Below are 18,221 nucleotides of genomic sequence, written 5' to 3' on the forward strand. Positions count from 1 at the left end.
CCGCCCCCTGCACGTCACGCCAGGCAGACATGGAGCTGCAAGGCGCTCGAGAATAGCGCGATTTTTTTTAGGCGCGAAAAACGGGCGCCCAGCTCGGAGGGGCGCCCGTTTTTTATCGTGTGTAAACTTGGGCCCAAGATATTGGCCCGGATTTCAGCAGCGAAGTGATGGCGTTCGCTGCTGGCCTCAAAGAAATCTGCCCACAAACTTTTAGCGGGCTCCACCATTCCCGACTTTCATTTCATTCTGGCATCAACTATAGGGGACCTCCAGTGTCCAGCAACAGTGATGTCATCATGCGGGTTAAGCAGCCAATCACATTGAAGAATTCTCAGACAGTAAAGCAGGAAGTAACAAGCAGGTTTTATCATTCACCTTTTATACATTTTCTACATTACAACAGTGACTACACTTCAAAATTACTTCATTGGCTGTAAAGCGCTTTGGGATGTCCGGTGGTCATGCAAGGCACTATATAAATGCAAGTCTTTCTTTCTTTATAATTTTATAGAAAGTGAAATAAAGATTCTGACATAGACATGGGATTAAGGTAGAAGATGAAATATCAAATAAATTAAAAAAAATTAAAATACATTATTTTTAAATATCTATGGAATTTTTATCATGGAATGGAGAAATTTCACATACCACAAATAAAAAATTAGTTTTCCAGAGCCAAATTGTTCAGCAGTAATTATGACTTAGTATGCTGTTAAAAACCCAGTTACACCTTATTCCAACGAGGCTCAACTTTTACGAAGGTATATTAATGGGAACAGCACATTATGGGCCCAAGTTTCCACATGATTTGCACCTGATTTTTAGGAGCAACTGGTGGAGAACGGACTATCTTAGAAATCGCAATTCTCCACATTTTTTTTTCTGCAGTTCTAGTCAGTTAGAACAGTTCTACTTTGGAACAGAATTTTTTCTTCAAAAGGGGGCGTGTCCGGCCACTGACGCCTGATTTCAAAGTTTCCACAGTGAAAACGTACTCCAAACTAAAGTAGAATGGAGCAAGTGAAGATTTTTGTAGAACTGAAAAAACCTGTTCTACACATTAAAAAAATCAGGCGCAGGTTACAAATTAGGCGTCCAGAACGAGGTGGGGGGGGGGGGGGAGGGGGGGGAGGGGAAGTCATTAAATTCTACAATAAATCCTTATTTATACTTCTACAAATATTATACAAATAAATCCAACCTGAATAAACATTTATAAGCAAAGAAAAGATTAAATAAACCATCTTCCTACCTGTGTGAAAGTGCTTCAGGCACGGAGAATGCTGCAGTCAGCCTGAGGCGCCCGTTCTTCCCGCGGGGGGGGGAGGAGGAGGCGCCCGTTCTTTCCCGCGGGGGGGGGGGGGGGGGGGGGAAGGCACCCGTTCTTCCCGCGAGGGGGGGGGGGGAAGGAAGGAGACACTGAGAAGGCTGCAAGTGCTGATGTGCTGATGTCAATGTGCTTTTATTAAAAAATGTTCAAAAATTAAACAGCTACAAAGAACTACAAAAATGGCCGAGTGCCAATGTTTCCTTCACACTGCGCGTGCGCGAACACTCCAACGCGCACGCGCAGCGTTGCCGGCAGGAAAAAATCTAATTTAAATAGTACCCGCCCCCTCCCACTTACAAAATCGGCGCGAGTGTAGGCTCCGCCCCCCCCTGGGCACCGCGCCAGGCAGACAAGGAGCTGCAGAACGCTCCAGAATTGCGAGGTTTTTTTTAGGCGCCGTTTTAGGCGCGAAAAACGGGCGCCCAGCTCGGAGGGGCGCCCGTTTTTTATCGTGTGGAAACTTGAGCCCAAAAAGCGGAAATTCATGTCAATTGAGTGAACTCTAGTTGATTTCCATCTGCGAGGACTGCAAAAGTGCACCCAGTGGAAGAGCAAGGTATCACTGTCAGCAACTTCAGGATTTACCGGTAGGGATCAAATTGTTACATTCCTTCCAAGAAATATTTGGCTACTGTTTTAAAGATCTGCAAAGAAAGTCACTCAAAAGAGTTTAATTGACTAATTTGAATGTTGAACTCTTTCATGAACAAGTTTAAAGCTGCTGTGTCATTTTGGCTAACTTTAACTTGTTGCTTTGACTTATGTGGATAAACCTGTCTTATAGTTTAATCTTCTACAAAAGTGTCTGGTATGATGGATATTTATCGCTTCCTGAAATGCTGTGGGTATATAGTAGAAATCTTGTGTAATCCAGAGAAAAGAAACAGGTTCGAGGGGCTGAATGGCCTGCTCCTATTATCATGTCGATTGTTCACTCAGACACTCAGATTATTATTTTTTTTTTAAAGTTTTTTTTTCTAAAAAGCAAAAATACCATCCTTCAAAATGTCTTGTGCAGGTACAAAAAATACCTCCTGGGAGTGGTTTCACACCTCTTGTCTTAGTGCTGTTGGGAGTCAGATCTCTGACCTCCTCAAGTTGCACTGTGTTTCCTCATCAGTATCCATCTGTTACCATTTTGAATTAAGGCAAAAGTAGTGGTATAATGAAAATACATTTCTTAAAATAAGAGAGGCAATTATGGAAGATGGAGGTGAGATGGACCCTGGCATATTGAGTTGAATGCCCTTTTCAGAATTTTTTTTTCTGTATTTATATTTTAGTTGAAAAAGCCTGAGGATGCTAACTAGGGAAAAAATGAAAATCAATTATTAATGATGATATATTCACTTCAATCATGAAATTTAATGTACCTAACAAATAGATCAAAATGCAGAGACACATTATAGAATATTATAGCCATGTCAGGTGTGTAATTGAAAATGTTATTAAAGACCTAAAGTTAAATTACTCCCCATAAGCAGAACCAACTGATTTGTGGTCAAGCAATTGCGTTTCTGTAGATGCACTCCCATGTAATTAATAGTGCAATAGCTTCACACAATCAGGGTATAGCACATTGATTGCTGTTATTTGCCAAGTTCCCTTCTCCACACGAGAAGAAGTTAGATTTGAGGGGGAAAAAAAAAAATCAAACTTCAATTTGGAGGCTACAAATGTCATACCTTTAATAACTTATCCTTCTTACATTAACATTAATTCTTTGCATGACTATATTGCTACTGAATAAAGAAGTATGCTAAAAGTGCAGCGAAATTATTTTCAATACATACATCAAGTGCTCAAAATACTGGAAGGAAAATTTGTTGAACTGCAGTTAGATGACATTGTCCAAATAATGTAAGCATGAACATGTTTGTATTTGAGACTGCTATCTGCATAGAGTGATGTGGCATCAGAAAGACCAGTTATATTGGCAGCTCTACATTGCTTTCAGGTCAGGTGAAACAAAAAATTGCTAACATATGATTAGAAGTATGTGAAGAGTTCTGCCTACCAGAATCCAAATACCAGTTACATTTTGTTATTAATATCCAATGTGACAGCCAGTTCTTTATTAATATTGAAAGATTGAAACTTCACTTCGTACCAGTTGCTGTTATACTACAGTTGATGTGAAGCCAAAGTGATGGGATGCTATCTCCTTCAAGTGATTACTTGCTGCTTGTCTAAATTCAATTTATGCAACTTCAGACAGGATTTATATTACAAATTTTATGCCAATGCAAAACCAAAGCCACTTTTTATCAATATCTAGCATAACTGGTCTATACAAGCATCATATTACAAGTATATACGAAGTTGATGTTCAACACAGATAAATGTGAGGTATTACATTTTGGTAGGAAGAATAGGGAGGTCACTTATTATTTGGAGGGAGCGAGTTTAGGTGGGGTAGAGGAACAAAGAGATCTCGGAGTACAAATACACAAATCACACAGTTGTGACACAGGTTAGTAAGCTCATTAAAAAAAGCAAATCCAGCACTAGGATTTATTTCAAGAGGTATAGAATTGAAAAAAAGGGAAAGTTATGCTAAACCTGTATCGAACCTTGGTTGGACCACACTTAAATGCACACAGTTCTGGTCACTATATTATAAAAAGGAAATAGAGGCACTAGAGAGGGTGCAGAGAAGATTTACAAGGTTGATACCAGAAATGTGAAGGTATACATATCAGGAAAGGATGAACAGGCTGGGTCGCTTTTCTCTTCAAAAAAGAAAGCTGAGGGGTGAACTAATATCCCTCAGAGGTCTTTAAAATTATGAAAAGTTTTGATAGTATGGATAGAGAGAGAATGTTCCAACTTGTGGGGAAGAGTATAACTAGAGGGCATCAATACAAGAAATCCAATAAGGAATTTAGAAGAAACTTCTTTACCCAAAAGAGTGGTGAAAATTTAGAACTCGCTACCATAGGGAATGGTTGAAGCGAATTGTATAGATGAATTTAAGGGAGGCTAGAAAAGCATATGAGGGAGAAGGGAATAAAGGGTTATGCTGATAGATTTAGATGAGGAAAAACGGGAGGAGGCTCAAGTGGAGCATAAACACCGGCATGGACTGGTTGGGCCGAATGGCCTGTTTGTGTTGTATGTCCTATGTAATCCTATGTAAGCCTTTGTGTGTATGTGTATGCGTATAATGAACCTACGACATTATTTCAACTGGGGAATCCAGTAGTGTAATGGATGCTCAATATGCCTGATGTTCTGACCTAGATGGTCAAGAAATATTGCAGTTATTGTGGTGCAATCATTTTTTGCCAATGTTAAGAATGGCACATTTGGCTTCTTCAGGAGAATCTCCTTATATTTATGATTTTTGGAAGAAGAAAAAGAGGAGGAGAACCAACAAGGAAATGCCAAGCTAGACTACATCAGAGGTGCCTGCTGTCATCTGCCTGGGCCCTTTACATCCACATCTACAGACATAGATGCAATGTTTATCTTGTCAAGAGGATTAATGCATGTGAGGATGCCAGTTCCCAAGAGAATTGATCTGATGGCAGAAATATGATTATGAAGGCCTGACTGACCTTAATCCTGTATGATTCTTTGGCAGAACCCCAATCACAGCATTTAACGATTTATGTAGTACTGAGTAAAAGAAAGGCATGCCAACTTGATCAACAACTAACAGAACCTGATTGGCTTTACCTGCATGATATTACTGGTCATATCCCAAACATTGCGTCATCGTAAGAAGATGGCTCCTTCCAACAGTTGATGGTCTTGGGGTCATTCTATTTCATTCACACAACGTGCAGATTAAGCCAAGGTCTGGAAGCCTTCCCTTCGTACATAAAAGGGGAAGTATTCACTTCAGGGTAGGAACTGAGCATCGTGGACTGATCCCCGATCTCATCAACTTAAGGGAGGGGTGGCAGTTCCAAGAGGTCTCTCTCTCTTAGGCAGTCCCTCGGAGTCGAGGATGACTTGCTTCCACACTAATATGAGTTCTAAGGTGACTTGAGCTGGTTTTCCCCTACCTGCCGTGTCCCGCTCAGGACAGCGATGTCTATGTCAAAATGCTCGAGTTCCCAAGCAATGATAGCAGTACGACGTTCAGGTCTGTCGCTGTTGGGGTTGTCCATGAGGGTTGGCAGAGTAAGGTCTTGGTCCAATGGGCAAGGGGATTCAAGATGATTGGAGACCAGGCTCTGCTGCATGGGCCAAACACACACACACACACACACACACACACGAACCCCCCCCCTCCCTCCGTCATGGCCTCGCTCACTGGTTTTCAGGAAATGCGGTGATAATGAGTAAACGTTGGCAATACCCATCCTGAGGTGCTCGAAGCAAGATGAGCAAGATGGCATAAAGGAAGACTTGCATTTATATAGTACCTGATGCGCTTGTGCTCTCTCTTTTTCCCAGGCAAGGGTGATTGGTGCTCTTGTAGCAGCAGCAAGAAGAAGCTGTTTGTGTTTTAAAAGTATGGACTTAACTTTGAAAAGTACAGCAACCCACCCACCTCCACAGAGCCAGCAATCAGCGAAATCACCGATCTGACGTAAACTTACCCTTTTCCAAACACATATCGCTGCTAGAAACCCCTTAAAAAGTTAGATCCATTCAAATGAGGTTTTTAATGCCGAATAGAGTAATAACTATAGATAAACAACCGTTTTGGCTTGGTAAAACTAATTTTATATTGGTGGAATATCAAATTTCTCCATTTAGTTAAAAGTTCTTCGATTTTAAATTAAATTACAATTTTTTTTTAAGCTTGTTCATGATATTTCAGCTTCTATCATAACCCAATTTGTATGTCCCAATTTTTATTTCACTCTGTAAATTTTTGTTTTAAAAAGTGATTGATCATTAGTGCTTTCTCGTTCCTGGTCTGTGAGAATTCTACAAGCTGATTGGCTGCTTGGACAGCTTATTGACATCACAGCAGCTCACACTACGAGATTCCCACTAAACTACGTTGATTTCAATTGCTTGTTTGAAAAGCCAAACTTCTCACCAGAGTTCGCAAGATCTTTGTGGGCAGCTTACTTCGGGGCCAGAGGCTAACATCTTTGCTTTGCTGCTGTCTGCAAATTATAGGCCTTTATTTTACATCTATTATTACATTTTCAAGTGATGCTAATAGATAACATCTTCTGTACTGCTTAAGAATAATTTCTCCCTATATTGTTAAGCTCTACATGGACTACCATTGCAGGCTCTGCTTTTATCTCTTTGAATGGTCTTTGAATTTCTAGCACACACCATAATGGTCACAAGTTGAGATTTAGCTGTTTTTCCCCCCTCTTGTCCTCAGGCCACTGATGCTAATTGTAGCACCTTACCACTGCCCCAGCTGGTATCAGCTAATATCACATAGAACCGGAATCAAACCTTGGATCTTCCTTGTCTGTATTGCTGAATGTTATATTAGTTAGAAGCTGAGTTTTGCATTAAAGCCAAAAGAACAAACTATTTGAGCTGTTAGTCACCTGACAAAAAAGAGTCAACCAAAGTGAATACTACATCCAGTGCTGCTAATAGATCGCTCAAACCAATTCTCTCTCAATTACACACCAATCCTCCAACGACATAATATAGCTCTATGAGGGACAAGAACAAAATGGGACAAAGCACACAAATGATTTATAATAGGTTTTGGTTGAGGGCCTCAAAGTTTTGACTTGCTCAAGAGCTGCTTTCACAAATCAACCATAACACAATTCCATTTGCTTATTTTTTAGTAATGGCTTACACATAGGCAGCAGCTACCAGACGGTTGACTGGGAATTGAAATTCAGCCCATCATAGTGAAATCCTGCGGGAGTGACTGCAGAAAACTCAGTTGAGAACTCGGTTTGTTTCACAACTTTAAACATTGGGAAATGCAGGACTGGACTGGACACAAGTTTATAAGCGCCATAAACACTTGAACAGAATAATGATTACCTCCAATAGAGAGCCATTGTAATCTATTATGGTCATCAATAACTGGTTAGATATTGGACCTATAATATCATAGACAAGGAATACATGCAAGCATTAAATATCAGTATGGGCATAGGAACACATTCCTATTAGGCCTAAAATTCCAGTCAGAGGCTTCCATCGGACGAACGCCTCCGACCAGAGAATTTTTAACAAAAATACCTGGTGGGCCCGGAGGTGCCTTAGATTGCAGTCGGAGGCTTTCTCTTCCCACGCATCGGAGCACGTCCACGTCTTCCAGGTACACACGGAGAAGGTGAAGTCACGTGGGCCTGAACAACCAATCATGGTACAGTATTCTCATTACTAGCAATGGGAACTCCGTAACTCAGAGTTCTCATTGCTATCAATGAGGGAAAAAAACACCCAAACACAAAACAAAAAAGACACCTCAATTCCAAAACCAATTGAAATTAAAGTTGATCAAATGTTTTATAAAAAAAATATTTTTGGGATTTCTTTTTTTATGTCTTTTAATAGGGACCAAAATAAACTTACATTAATGGATAGGGTCCCCACTCTAAAAATGTGTTAAAATTTTATTTTTGTGCGCTTTAAAACTTACGCTGGTAAAAGTGGGCTATGCACCTGCTTTTACCAGGTGTAAAAGTTTTAAGGTCATTCGCTGGGCAAGAAATGGGCAAATAGCCCAATCTCGCCCGCGCGAATGTCCTTGCTACGGGAATGCGGAGAAGTCTTGACAGATCGGAAAAGCCGGTTTTCGGCGCATACGCATTGCGCAACGAAAACCTGCTTTTGCGAGGCCTCGCACTGAGCCGGCGACACCGGAATTTTAGCCCCAATAATGCAACAGACACTTTTTATATGAAGATGCAGAGATAGAGGCTGATTAGACTCATAATATATATATTTTTTTAAATACTGTAGATGCTGGAAATCTGAAATAAAAAAGAAAATGCTGGGAATACTAGGTCAGGCAATGTCTGTGAAGAGAGAAATGGAGTTAATATTTCATTAGAACTGAGTATTTCCAGCATTTTCTGTTTTTATTTCAGAAAATAATAGGTTCTGTATTTTAGAATTGATTCTGCTGTCATTGGAGCTCTAGTACTTGCTTATCACACGAATACAACAGCAGACTTCTACTAGGATAGCTTATATTAGTTTCATTTGAATGATGACGACAACCTGTCAGAAAAGGAAGAATAAATCCAGAATGCATTTGATTACATTTTTGTCATTGCACAATCACATTTGATCATTAGGTTTAAAGCAAATCTCATTTCAATTCTAGGACACAAAATGAATTAGATTAACTATATTTAGTTTACCTTTCAAATGCTTCAATATAATATGAATATAAAGTGATAAACATTCATAGACCGACATTTGAAATTTGTGAACAGTCTGCTCCTGGAAATGTGACTGTACAACTGGAGAGATGATTATTTATTTCAGGATTTTAAAACTCTAAGGGGCCAATTTTTCATATTGCTGATTTTTGGCGCAGTTGTAGAGGTACGCCTGATTTTGTAGCGGCTGACTGCGGCAAAAAAAAAGTTGCAAGTTTCGCAGGAATAAACTTTCATTTGGGAGCGGATTGTCCTTAAGCTCTGTGGGTGGAGCTTAAGGTCTATGCCGCAAAACAGGTTGCCAGGGTAACGAGGGACACACTGAAGGGCTGAGGCTGCAAAGTGAAACATACAAGGTGCTGCAAGGCATAAGCAATTGCAGAGCCCCGGTGCCGGTCCTATCCCGGGCCGAAAGGCCCCTGACCCCGATGCCGGTGCTGCTCCGCTCCTATCCCGGGCCGAATGGCCCCACCACCGGTGCTGGTGCCGCTCTTATCCCAGGCCAAATGGCCCCTGCCCCCGGTGCCACTCCTATCCCGGGATGAATAGCCCCCCCCCCGCCCCTATCCCGCCCGAATGCCTCCCCCCGGTGTCGCTCCTATCCTGGGCCGACCAGCTCCCAGCGCCGCTCCTATTCCGGGCCGAAAGGCCCCCGCGCCATTCCTATCCCAGCAGAATGGCACCCCCCCCCCCCCGCCATCCCCGGTGCCTGTTCTTATCCCAAGCTGAATGGGCCCACCCCCCCCCCCCATCCCCGGTGCCTGTTCTTATCCCAAGCTGAATGGGCCCACTCCCCCGCTGCTATCCTGGGCCGTGGAACTTGATGTACTGTGCCGATTTTCTTAAGTAACCTAAGGTTTTTCAGAACGGTGCATTGCATCATTTTTTAAAAAGTCATAGTTGGCCAAACTCGTTTAAATGACCAGAAATGGCACTGCCGGCAGCGCCCCCCCCCCCTTCTCCCCCACCAGCGACGTCAAAAAATTGGGAACTAAAAAAAAAAATCAGTCATAAGTAGTTTACGATGGCGCAGAAACCTTGGCGAAACTTGCAGATTTGAGTTTGCTCAAAAAAACGGTGCAAAACGCGGGGGGGAGGGGGCGAGCGAGCGCGCGGGCGGGGGAGGGGGTGAGCGAGCGCGCGGGGGGGGAGGGAGGGGGCGAGCGAGCGCTCGCGGGGGGGGGGGAGGGGGCGAGCGAGCGCGCGGGGGGGGGGGGAGGGGGCGAGCGAGCGCGCAGGGGGGGGGGGAGGGGCGAGCGAGCGCGCGGGGGGGGGAGGGAGGGAGGGGGCGAGCGAGCGCGCGGGGGAGGGGGGAGGGGGCGAGCGAGCGGGGGGAGGGGGCGAGCGAGCGCGCGGGGGGGGGGGGGAGGGGCGAGCGAGCGCGCGGGGGGGGGGAGGGGCGAGCGAGCGCGCGGGGGGGGGGAGGGGCGAGCGAGCGCGCGGGGGGGGGAGGGGCGAGCGAGCGCGCGGGGGGGGAGGGGGCGAGCGAGCGCGCGGGGGGGAGGGGGCGAGCGAGCGCGCGGGGGGGGAGGGGGCGAGCGAGCGCGCGGGGGGGGAGGGGGCGAGCGAGCGCGCGGGGGGGGGAGGGGGCGAGCGAGCGCGCGGGGGGGGGAGGGGGCGAGCGAGCGCGCGGGGGGGGAGGGGGCGGGCGAGCGCGCGGGGGGGGAGGGGGAGAGGGGGGAGACGAAAACAGCCTCCATTTTAGATTGTGCTGCTAACAACAGGAAGCGCTCTCTTTCTGGAAATGAATTCATATTTAGTTTTTACAATGTTGCATTGAAATTGGCTGAACCTGGAGGTCATTTGGAAAAAAATATTTTCTTACAATTTGGCCGAGAGATATTTTCTTCAATTGTTTTCATTACTGTTATGCAAAATTCATATTGCCATTGGCCCTGAATTCTAGAGCCATTGGATCTTTAACAAAATCAAGACAGGGTAAAATACTTTATTTTTCAGTTCCTTTGTTAATGATACTTAATCCAGAGTCTTGCAGAAATAGAAAATGTTGGAAATACTCAGCAGGTCAGGCAGCCTCTGTGGAGAGAGAGAAACAGAGTTAACGTTTCAGGTCGATGACCTAACGTTAACTCTTTCTCACTCCATAGATGCTGCCTGACCAACTGAATATTTCCAGCATTTTCTGATTTTGTTTTTATTTCAGATTTCCAGCATCTGCAGTATTTTGCTTCTGTTTTACAGGAAAAGTTTTCCCTTTCATACAGAACCAATAAGTGTCCAAAAGTTGCATTTGACCACATGGTTAAAAGCAAACATACACTGCTCATTAATACTGATGATGAGAACTAACATTAACTGGTATCCGCTTGAGTTGAAGAAACCGCTGGAGAAGCTTTTGAGGAACACCATTAAACCGACTTTAAGAGCCTTCAATTACCATGATAGGTTTAATGAGATGAGGCTGTTTATTCTGGAACAGCATGAATTTTGAGGATATTTCATTCAGCTCTTTAAAATAATAAAGGGAATAGATCTGATCAATTTGGATAGGTTCTTTAAGTTAGATAGATTAGGGGTGGACATGGGGACATGAGTATAAGTTACATAAACAGAGAACTTGCCAAGATATTAGGAGCTATTTCTTTTCACAGAGAGCCATTGATCTGTGGAATAAGTTGCTGGTTCATGTAGATTTGCTTCAAACTTTCAAAAGGGGGTGATCAACTTCCTGGAGGAGTTGGATATTGCTGCAGATAAATAGTAGGTGAGATGTTGGGTGATATGCCTTATGTTTACTGTGGTCTCCTGGAATTCATTTTGATCACTTTTGTGGGATAGTGAAAAATTTCCCAAAATTCTTGTAGGGCTTTTTAAATTGGTTTCTTTTGCCTCTCTCAGATGATTACATGGCTGCTTGTGGAAGGGAATTTTGGGGTCATCAAGCATAATTCCAACAAGACTGTATGGGACGTGCTTGATGGACAGCTGGGCATTTTCTGTCATTCCGTTTGTATATGCATTGATTTCACATCTACAGCATCTATTTTGCATATTTAGATATCGATAGCTGATAATGTACTGCTAAATAAATACTGCTATCCTGATACTTTGTGTGCGTATAAAATGTATTTATAAAAATATCTTCATAAATCATTTTCTGTTAGATTTTCCAGTTAAATATCACAAAGGTTGCATTTGACAAAATACAAAGTACCGCTTCCTTAACTCGCATGGTTCTAGAGCAGTCTCACACAACAAAGTTTAACTCATTATATAATCGTGGATAGCAGGCTATCAAACCATCTGAACAGCAACAGAATATAATGAATATTGCTCAAATCCATGACCTTACCTCACTAGCTGGGGAGCTGGATGGTAAAGGATAAGGAGCAACTGCCATTTGATTAACAGCATCTTCATTCCTACATTAAAGGAAATAATTCAGAAATATAATTCTTTGTAAGAAATATTCATAAACATCTGTCAAATATCTTTCACTTTAATTTTTCTAGTAAAAAGGACTATTACACTTCAAACTTTGAATGAGCAGAGCGGTTGGCAATGCATCATTCTGGTCATTTTTAATATCCAATTGATGTATCTAAATGAAGAATTGAATGGCAGATCTGACTTAAAAACCTGAAGAAATGGGACTCAAGTATGTTATGTGTAAGACCTGGTCTATGCTAATGTTCTCCATTAATCATCAAAAATATTTTGATGTTTAAAGCAGAAATCAGAGTAATGCTCAAAAACCCTCACGTAAAATTGTTGTAGACAAGGTGTCATAAGCTGTACAATATATATGGCAATGTCAAAGACTTTTCCCCAGAATAAAGGCAGAAAGTAAAAATAGAGAAAGAGACTGGAGAAAATTTAAAGAAAATTAAAAAAAAATGTTTTACTTAACCCAAGTGTTTAGTCAATAATGTGTCAGCAATCGGATCCCAGCATGATTAAGTTTTATAAGAAACCAGAGACTGATGAGATGATCACTTGTTAACTATCCCAAAATGTTTTTAAAGGTAATGATGTGTGCCTCACATCTTACAGATTGCAAATGGGGCATGTGATCAGCTCGAGGAATGTCCATTAAAAAAAATCTTACCATAGCTGGGACACTTACTTAGTTTGATTGAAATCTAATGCAGCTTTATTAAATTACTGAAAAGTTAATGCTGGTAATGGACAGATGGAGCAATAGCAGCATAACACATCTGTAGATTTCTAGCATCACTGATGGAAGAAAGAACATAACATAAGAACATAAGAAATAGGAGCAGGAGGCGGCCATTTGGCCCCTCAAGCTTGCTCCGCCATTCAATAAGATCATGGCTGATCTTCTAGCTCAACTCCACTTGCCTGCACTATCCCCATATCCCTTGATTCCCTCAATATCCAAAACTCTATCGATTTCAGTCTTGAATATACTCAACAACTGAGCATCCACAGCCCTCTGGGGTAGAGAATTCCAAAAACCACCCTCAGTGAAGAAATTTCTCCTCATCTCAGTCCTAAATGGCTGGCCCCTTAGTCTGAGATTGGTGAGGCAGAAAAAATAAATCAACATAAAATAAAATTAACTAATTAACCAAAAAAAGTAAATTAACAAGTGAACTCAAAATCATACATCTTGCACTAATTGATATTATTGTTATACAATAAGGGAAATTAGCATCGAGTAGTTATCACTATTTAAACACAACTGTGAGCACAGGCAAATGAGGATGTGTGTTCACTAGATACAGGCAACAAGAAAAAGGAAACATCTTGTGTTACAAAGAATTATCAGCAATATTCTTCAGTACAGAAGATGGTGAATGAAAAGATTTCTCCAGTATGCTAGGCAAGTAACTTCACCTCTATAGTCTTTAACAAATCAAACCATGTGATACTACAGGCTGCTGCATGGAATTAAATCTTTCACATTTCTCTCTCTCCCTTACTGTTGCCTTTCCCAAATGCTCTCTGCAGACCAGAAATGACTCACTATACAAGGGTCAGGATGAACATAGCATTTAGAACACCAGGTATTCAGACACGGCAAGAATCCTGCTGAAAAAAAAGTTGTACACATTTTGGAATGTGTTGTTACAAGCATATGATCTGATATTCACTTGGAGATTTTGTTCTTCCCAGCCCACTTAAACCACATTGAAGCTTTCTGGTGCAAAATGTATACTTCAAGCTTCAATGATGAAAGGAACCTTTTTGTGTGTGTGTAACTGGTAATGTCATTCAGAGAGCATGATGCAGCTGTCTCATTAATGAAGTGGCAACCTCATCCTATCAGTTCTTCACAAGCTCTTTACCTAGATTATATGGGCCCAAGTTTCCACACACGCCTAGAACGGCGCAGTCCCGACCTGGACGCCTGTTTTTCGCGCCACAAAGTGTGCCTAAAAAAATCCTCCGTATTCTCCACCTCCCTGCAGGTCCTCTGGCCCTCGGCGCAGCGCAGCAGGAGCTGTAGGGGGGGGGGGGGGCAGAGCCAAGTCCCTGCGCTGAAAACAGTGCCGGGACCTCTGCACATGCGCGCTACAGTGGGCACGCAAGTGCAGTAGCTCCAGGCGTCCGAAACTGTGTGGGAGGGGCCCGAAGCACGCAGCCCCTAGCCCTGGCTGAATGGCCTCACTGGGGCTGCGTGAATAAGGCTCCTCCCACGGCCAGCTCCTGCTCCACCCCCCCCCCCACCGACCCGACACCCGCCCCCCACCTCCGGACCCGACCCGACTCCCGTTCCTGCGCCCCCCCCGAGACTGGACCCGACCCGCGCTCCTGCTCCCCCCCCCCCCGCTCCGACCCGACCCGCGCTCCCGCCCCGACCCGACTCCCGCTCCGCCCCCCCCCCCCCGACTGGACCCGACCCATGCTACTGCTCTCGCACCCCCCCCCCCCCTCCCCGGACTGGATCCGACCTGACCTCCCCCCCTCTTCTCTCCCTCTCTCTTCCCCAGCCCCCCCCCTCTCTCTCTATCTCTCTCTCTCTCTCTCTCCTCCCCCCCCCTCCCTCTCCCTCCTCCCCCCCTCTCTTTCCCCCTCCCCCTCTCTCTTCCTCCCCCCCTCCCCCTCTCACTCTCTCACTCTCTCTCTCTCCTCCACTCTCTCCCTCCCTCCACCCCGACCCGAACCGACCCAACGCCACCTACCTGTAAATCTGGTGCTGGGGACGGGCCCTGCCCGAAGTCTCGGGCCGGCCCGTTCAGCCTTCGGTCCCGAAAGGCCTGCCTGAAGCACTTTCACACAGGTAGGAAGATGGTTTATTTAATCTTTTCTTTGCTTATAAATGTTTATTCAGGTTGGATTTATTTGTATAATATTTGTATAAGTATAAATAAGGATTTATTATAGAATTTAATGACTTCCCTTCCCCCCCCACCTCGTTCTGGACGCCTAATTTGTAACCTGCGCCTGATTTTTTAATGTGTAGAACAGGTTTTTTCAGTTCTACAAAAATCTTCACTTGCTCCATTCTAAGTTAGTTTGGAATACGTTTTCACTATGGAAACTTTGAAATCAGGCATCAGTGGCCGGACACGCCCCCTTTTGAAGAAAAAATTCTGTTCCAAAGTGGAACTGTTCTACCTGACTAGAACTGCAGAAAAAAAAATGTGGAGAATTGCGATTTCTAAGATAGTCCGTTCTCCACCAGTTGCTCCTAAAAATCAGGCGCAAATCATGTGGAAACTTGGGCCCAATATTTCAACATATTGCTAACTACATTGCATGCAATATTTTATACAACTGTCGAACTTTTAAAATGTAACATACTAAAATGAGAAATTGTGTACTTTGCTTAACTGTTTTCTCTGAAATTATAGGACTACTCAAAATCATTAATATTTTGTTACAAATATGTTATTGCATTAACCGCAAGTATCCATAGATGATTAGTATGCAACACATCCTCCTCATCTATTTTTAAGTCATTTGGAGCATGATTATATGCAGGACCATTTTCAATACCGTTATGTTGAACTAAGAAAAGACTGCATTTCGAGTCAAGGTACAGTAGCAGACTGCTGAACAGCAGATATTTCAATTTATGCTTCACAAGAAAGCAGCTGGCTGCTGTTATTGGTAGAATACCATTAGCCTTCATCTGTTCAGACCTGCGCTTCTACATGAACTCTGTAACCCTTGACCCATACTGCCATTGGTCTTATCATTCAATGGATCATTTTCTTCAGTTTCCATGCATTAAGGAAAGTTATTCTTCATAAAATTAAATATTTTAAAATTTAAAGTATAATATTTTAGCTAATTCAGTACACAAGGTTTTGTTTTTAGCTTCTATAACGTGTACACTTAATTCGAGAAAAGTACCATACCTTTTCATCAACACAAGCCGTTAAATACCCTTTTATGACTATTCCGTGCTAAGGATGCTAAAGGGTACCAACATTGGTACAAAATTACTGTAAAACTAGTTAAGGCAGAGGAAAATCTACACAGTAAATCAAAAAGTGAGAGAAAAAAGACCAGCAGGATATATGAGCAGGCTGTCACCCAAATCAGAGTTTGTACATGAATACATTTAACGTAAGAAATAAAACAAGCGAGTCAGAAGCACAAATCAGATTAATGGGTATTATGTAGTAGCCATTACAGAGGCCCGGGGCGGATTTTTCATGACCAGCACATGCCCAAATGAAGAGGCTCGAGGATCAATGGAACTTTGTCCTCGAGCCTAATCAGCATACTCGGGCAGCTCGCCCAAGCAAAGATTTCAATGTCGGACCATCTGCCTCACTGGCAGCAGCACTCGGGTAAATCCTGAGAGGGGGGATTGGAGAAAGCTGTGGTAGGGGGGGATCGTACATGATTCCTGTGGAATTGGAGAAGCACTCCTGTTCCTCCTGGCTCTACAGGATGTTTTCTTTTAAACATTTTTTTAAAATATAAACTTACATGGAATTGGCTGCTGAAATTTCCTGGCTAATTTCCCAATGGGAATCTGATAGGATAGATACAGAGAAACCACTTCCTTTGCCAGGGGAATCCATAACAATGGGACATGCACTTTTTGACACAAAGGGTAGTGGAAAACTGGAACTCATTCCACCAAAAGGCTCTGGATGCTGGGTCAAGTGAAAGTTGCAAGACTGAAATCGCTAAATTTTTGTTAAGGGTATCAAGAGATGTGGAACCAAGGTGGGTAAATGGAGTCAGATCAATCATGATCAAAGTGAATGGCTGAAACGGCTTCAAGAGCAGAAAGGCATACTTCTGTTTATACATTCCTACGTTCCGAGAGAAATTTACTCACCCATGTGCTGTTAGGCAGCAGTAGCTGCCAATAGGTAATTTTAATCTGGCAGGCCGATTCCAGGTTTTGATGTATATGTATCAAAGATTGATCTGGGCATATCTATGATGTGACCTCATCAATAAGCTACATCTAGTATTTCCAAAATTGAGGATGGGAGAAAAAAAAAGAAAACGGGAAAGCTAAAGATCTCAAAAGATAGAATATAAGTTTGGTGGAAAAAAGTAAATTTTATGTTAAAATAAAAATAAAAAAGACCGAGAATGGTGGAAATTATCACGAGAGCAGAATTTATGTTTATATATTTTAATTTTTTTTTAAGCTTTAAATGCGTTTTTAGTGTTTTCGTTTTAGGGTTAATACTGCAATAATAAAGCTATTCCTGATGTTTCAATGTCACAGTGTCTGAGAAGAACTCAAAGTAAACAACTGCTGAAGGAGACAAGAATTTTCCTGAATCAATCAGCAGTTAAGGGTTTAAAACAATAGACAAACAACTGAATATATAGTTAAGGCATTCAATGTCACATTGCATTTCATTGCAACAGGTCGGGGCCGCCATGCTGCTCCCAGGGCCCGCAGGTCTGCTTCTTTTAAGATCCCGACCTGTCGCAGATGTTCCCTCTCAGGTCGGAGTCTGGTGCATGAGAGCGATGTCAGTGAAGAGGGTGACTGGAAAGGACGTCACCGTAATCCAGGTCGGTGACTGGAGCGTGGGCAGATACAGCAGGAGCGGCGAGGTCAGGCCGCAGGAGCAGCGAGAGATTGCAGAGCGACATGATCGGGGCCCAGGAGATGTGTGAGTTCGGGGCCCAGAAGAGGCCTGGGCCCAGGGGCAGCACAAGCCTGCCCACACTGCAATGTGTGCGCGCACCAGGTCCGTGCAGCAAAGCTGGTCTCCAGTCGTCTTGGTTAACCTTTGCTACTGGACCAAGACCAAACTCTGTCAAGCCCGTGTGGTGGCTGGTATGCAACACGTTAAAAAAAGTCCACGCACAGGCATCTTCCAGCCTGCAATATGAAGTTCGGGACCTGGAATATTAGGTCCTTCATTGAAACACCTGTGAACTCATTGAACTCATCTCTTTTTGGCGTGGAACCAAGTCATCCTCGATTCGAGGGACTGCCTAAGGCGGCGGCATTTCATTCTGCAGTTAGTTACTTTGTCACATATTTGAGAAAACTACTGGAAACAAGTGAGTTTTCTGCAAACATTTTGTGCCATAATTTGCAGCCCCTATGGGTGTGAACGAGGTGCACACACGCCCGTAGGGGCCGCGCAAGTTCCGGGTTTAGGCATGCGAAGTGGATGCGCCAAAACCCAGAAATTGCAATGTCAAGAATCTTCTTGACAGATCGCACGCGTTCCTGGCAG

General features: G+C 43.3%; 1 protein-coding gene across 1 annotated transcript in view; it reads right to left on the reverse strand.

Annotated features, from left to right (window-relative positions):
- The window catches only part of patj (PATJ crumbs cell polarity complex component), a 446,032-nt gene that overhangs the window by 108,160 nt on the left and 319,651 nt on the right, over window positions 1–18,221 (reverse strand). Inside the window, exon 28 of the mRNA XM_070888230.1 lies at window positions 11,930–11,999. Coding sequence (XP_070744331.1) covers window positions 11,930–11,999 — 70 coding nt within the window. The remainder of the gene's footprint in view (window positions 1–11,929; window positions 12,000–18,221) is intronic.

The sequence above is a fragment of the Pristiophorus japonicus genome, chromosome 8 (genome assembly GCF_044704955.1).
Source record: "Pristiophorus japonicus isolate sPriJap1 chromosome 8, sPriJap1.hap1, whole genome shotgun sequence".
Taxonomy (NCBI): domain Eukaryota; kingdom Metazoa; phylum Chordata; class Chondrichthyes; family Pristiophoridae; genus Pristiophorus; species Pristiophorus japonicus.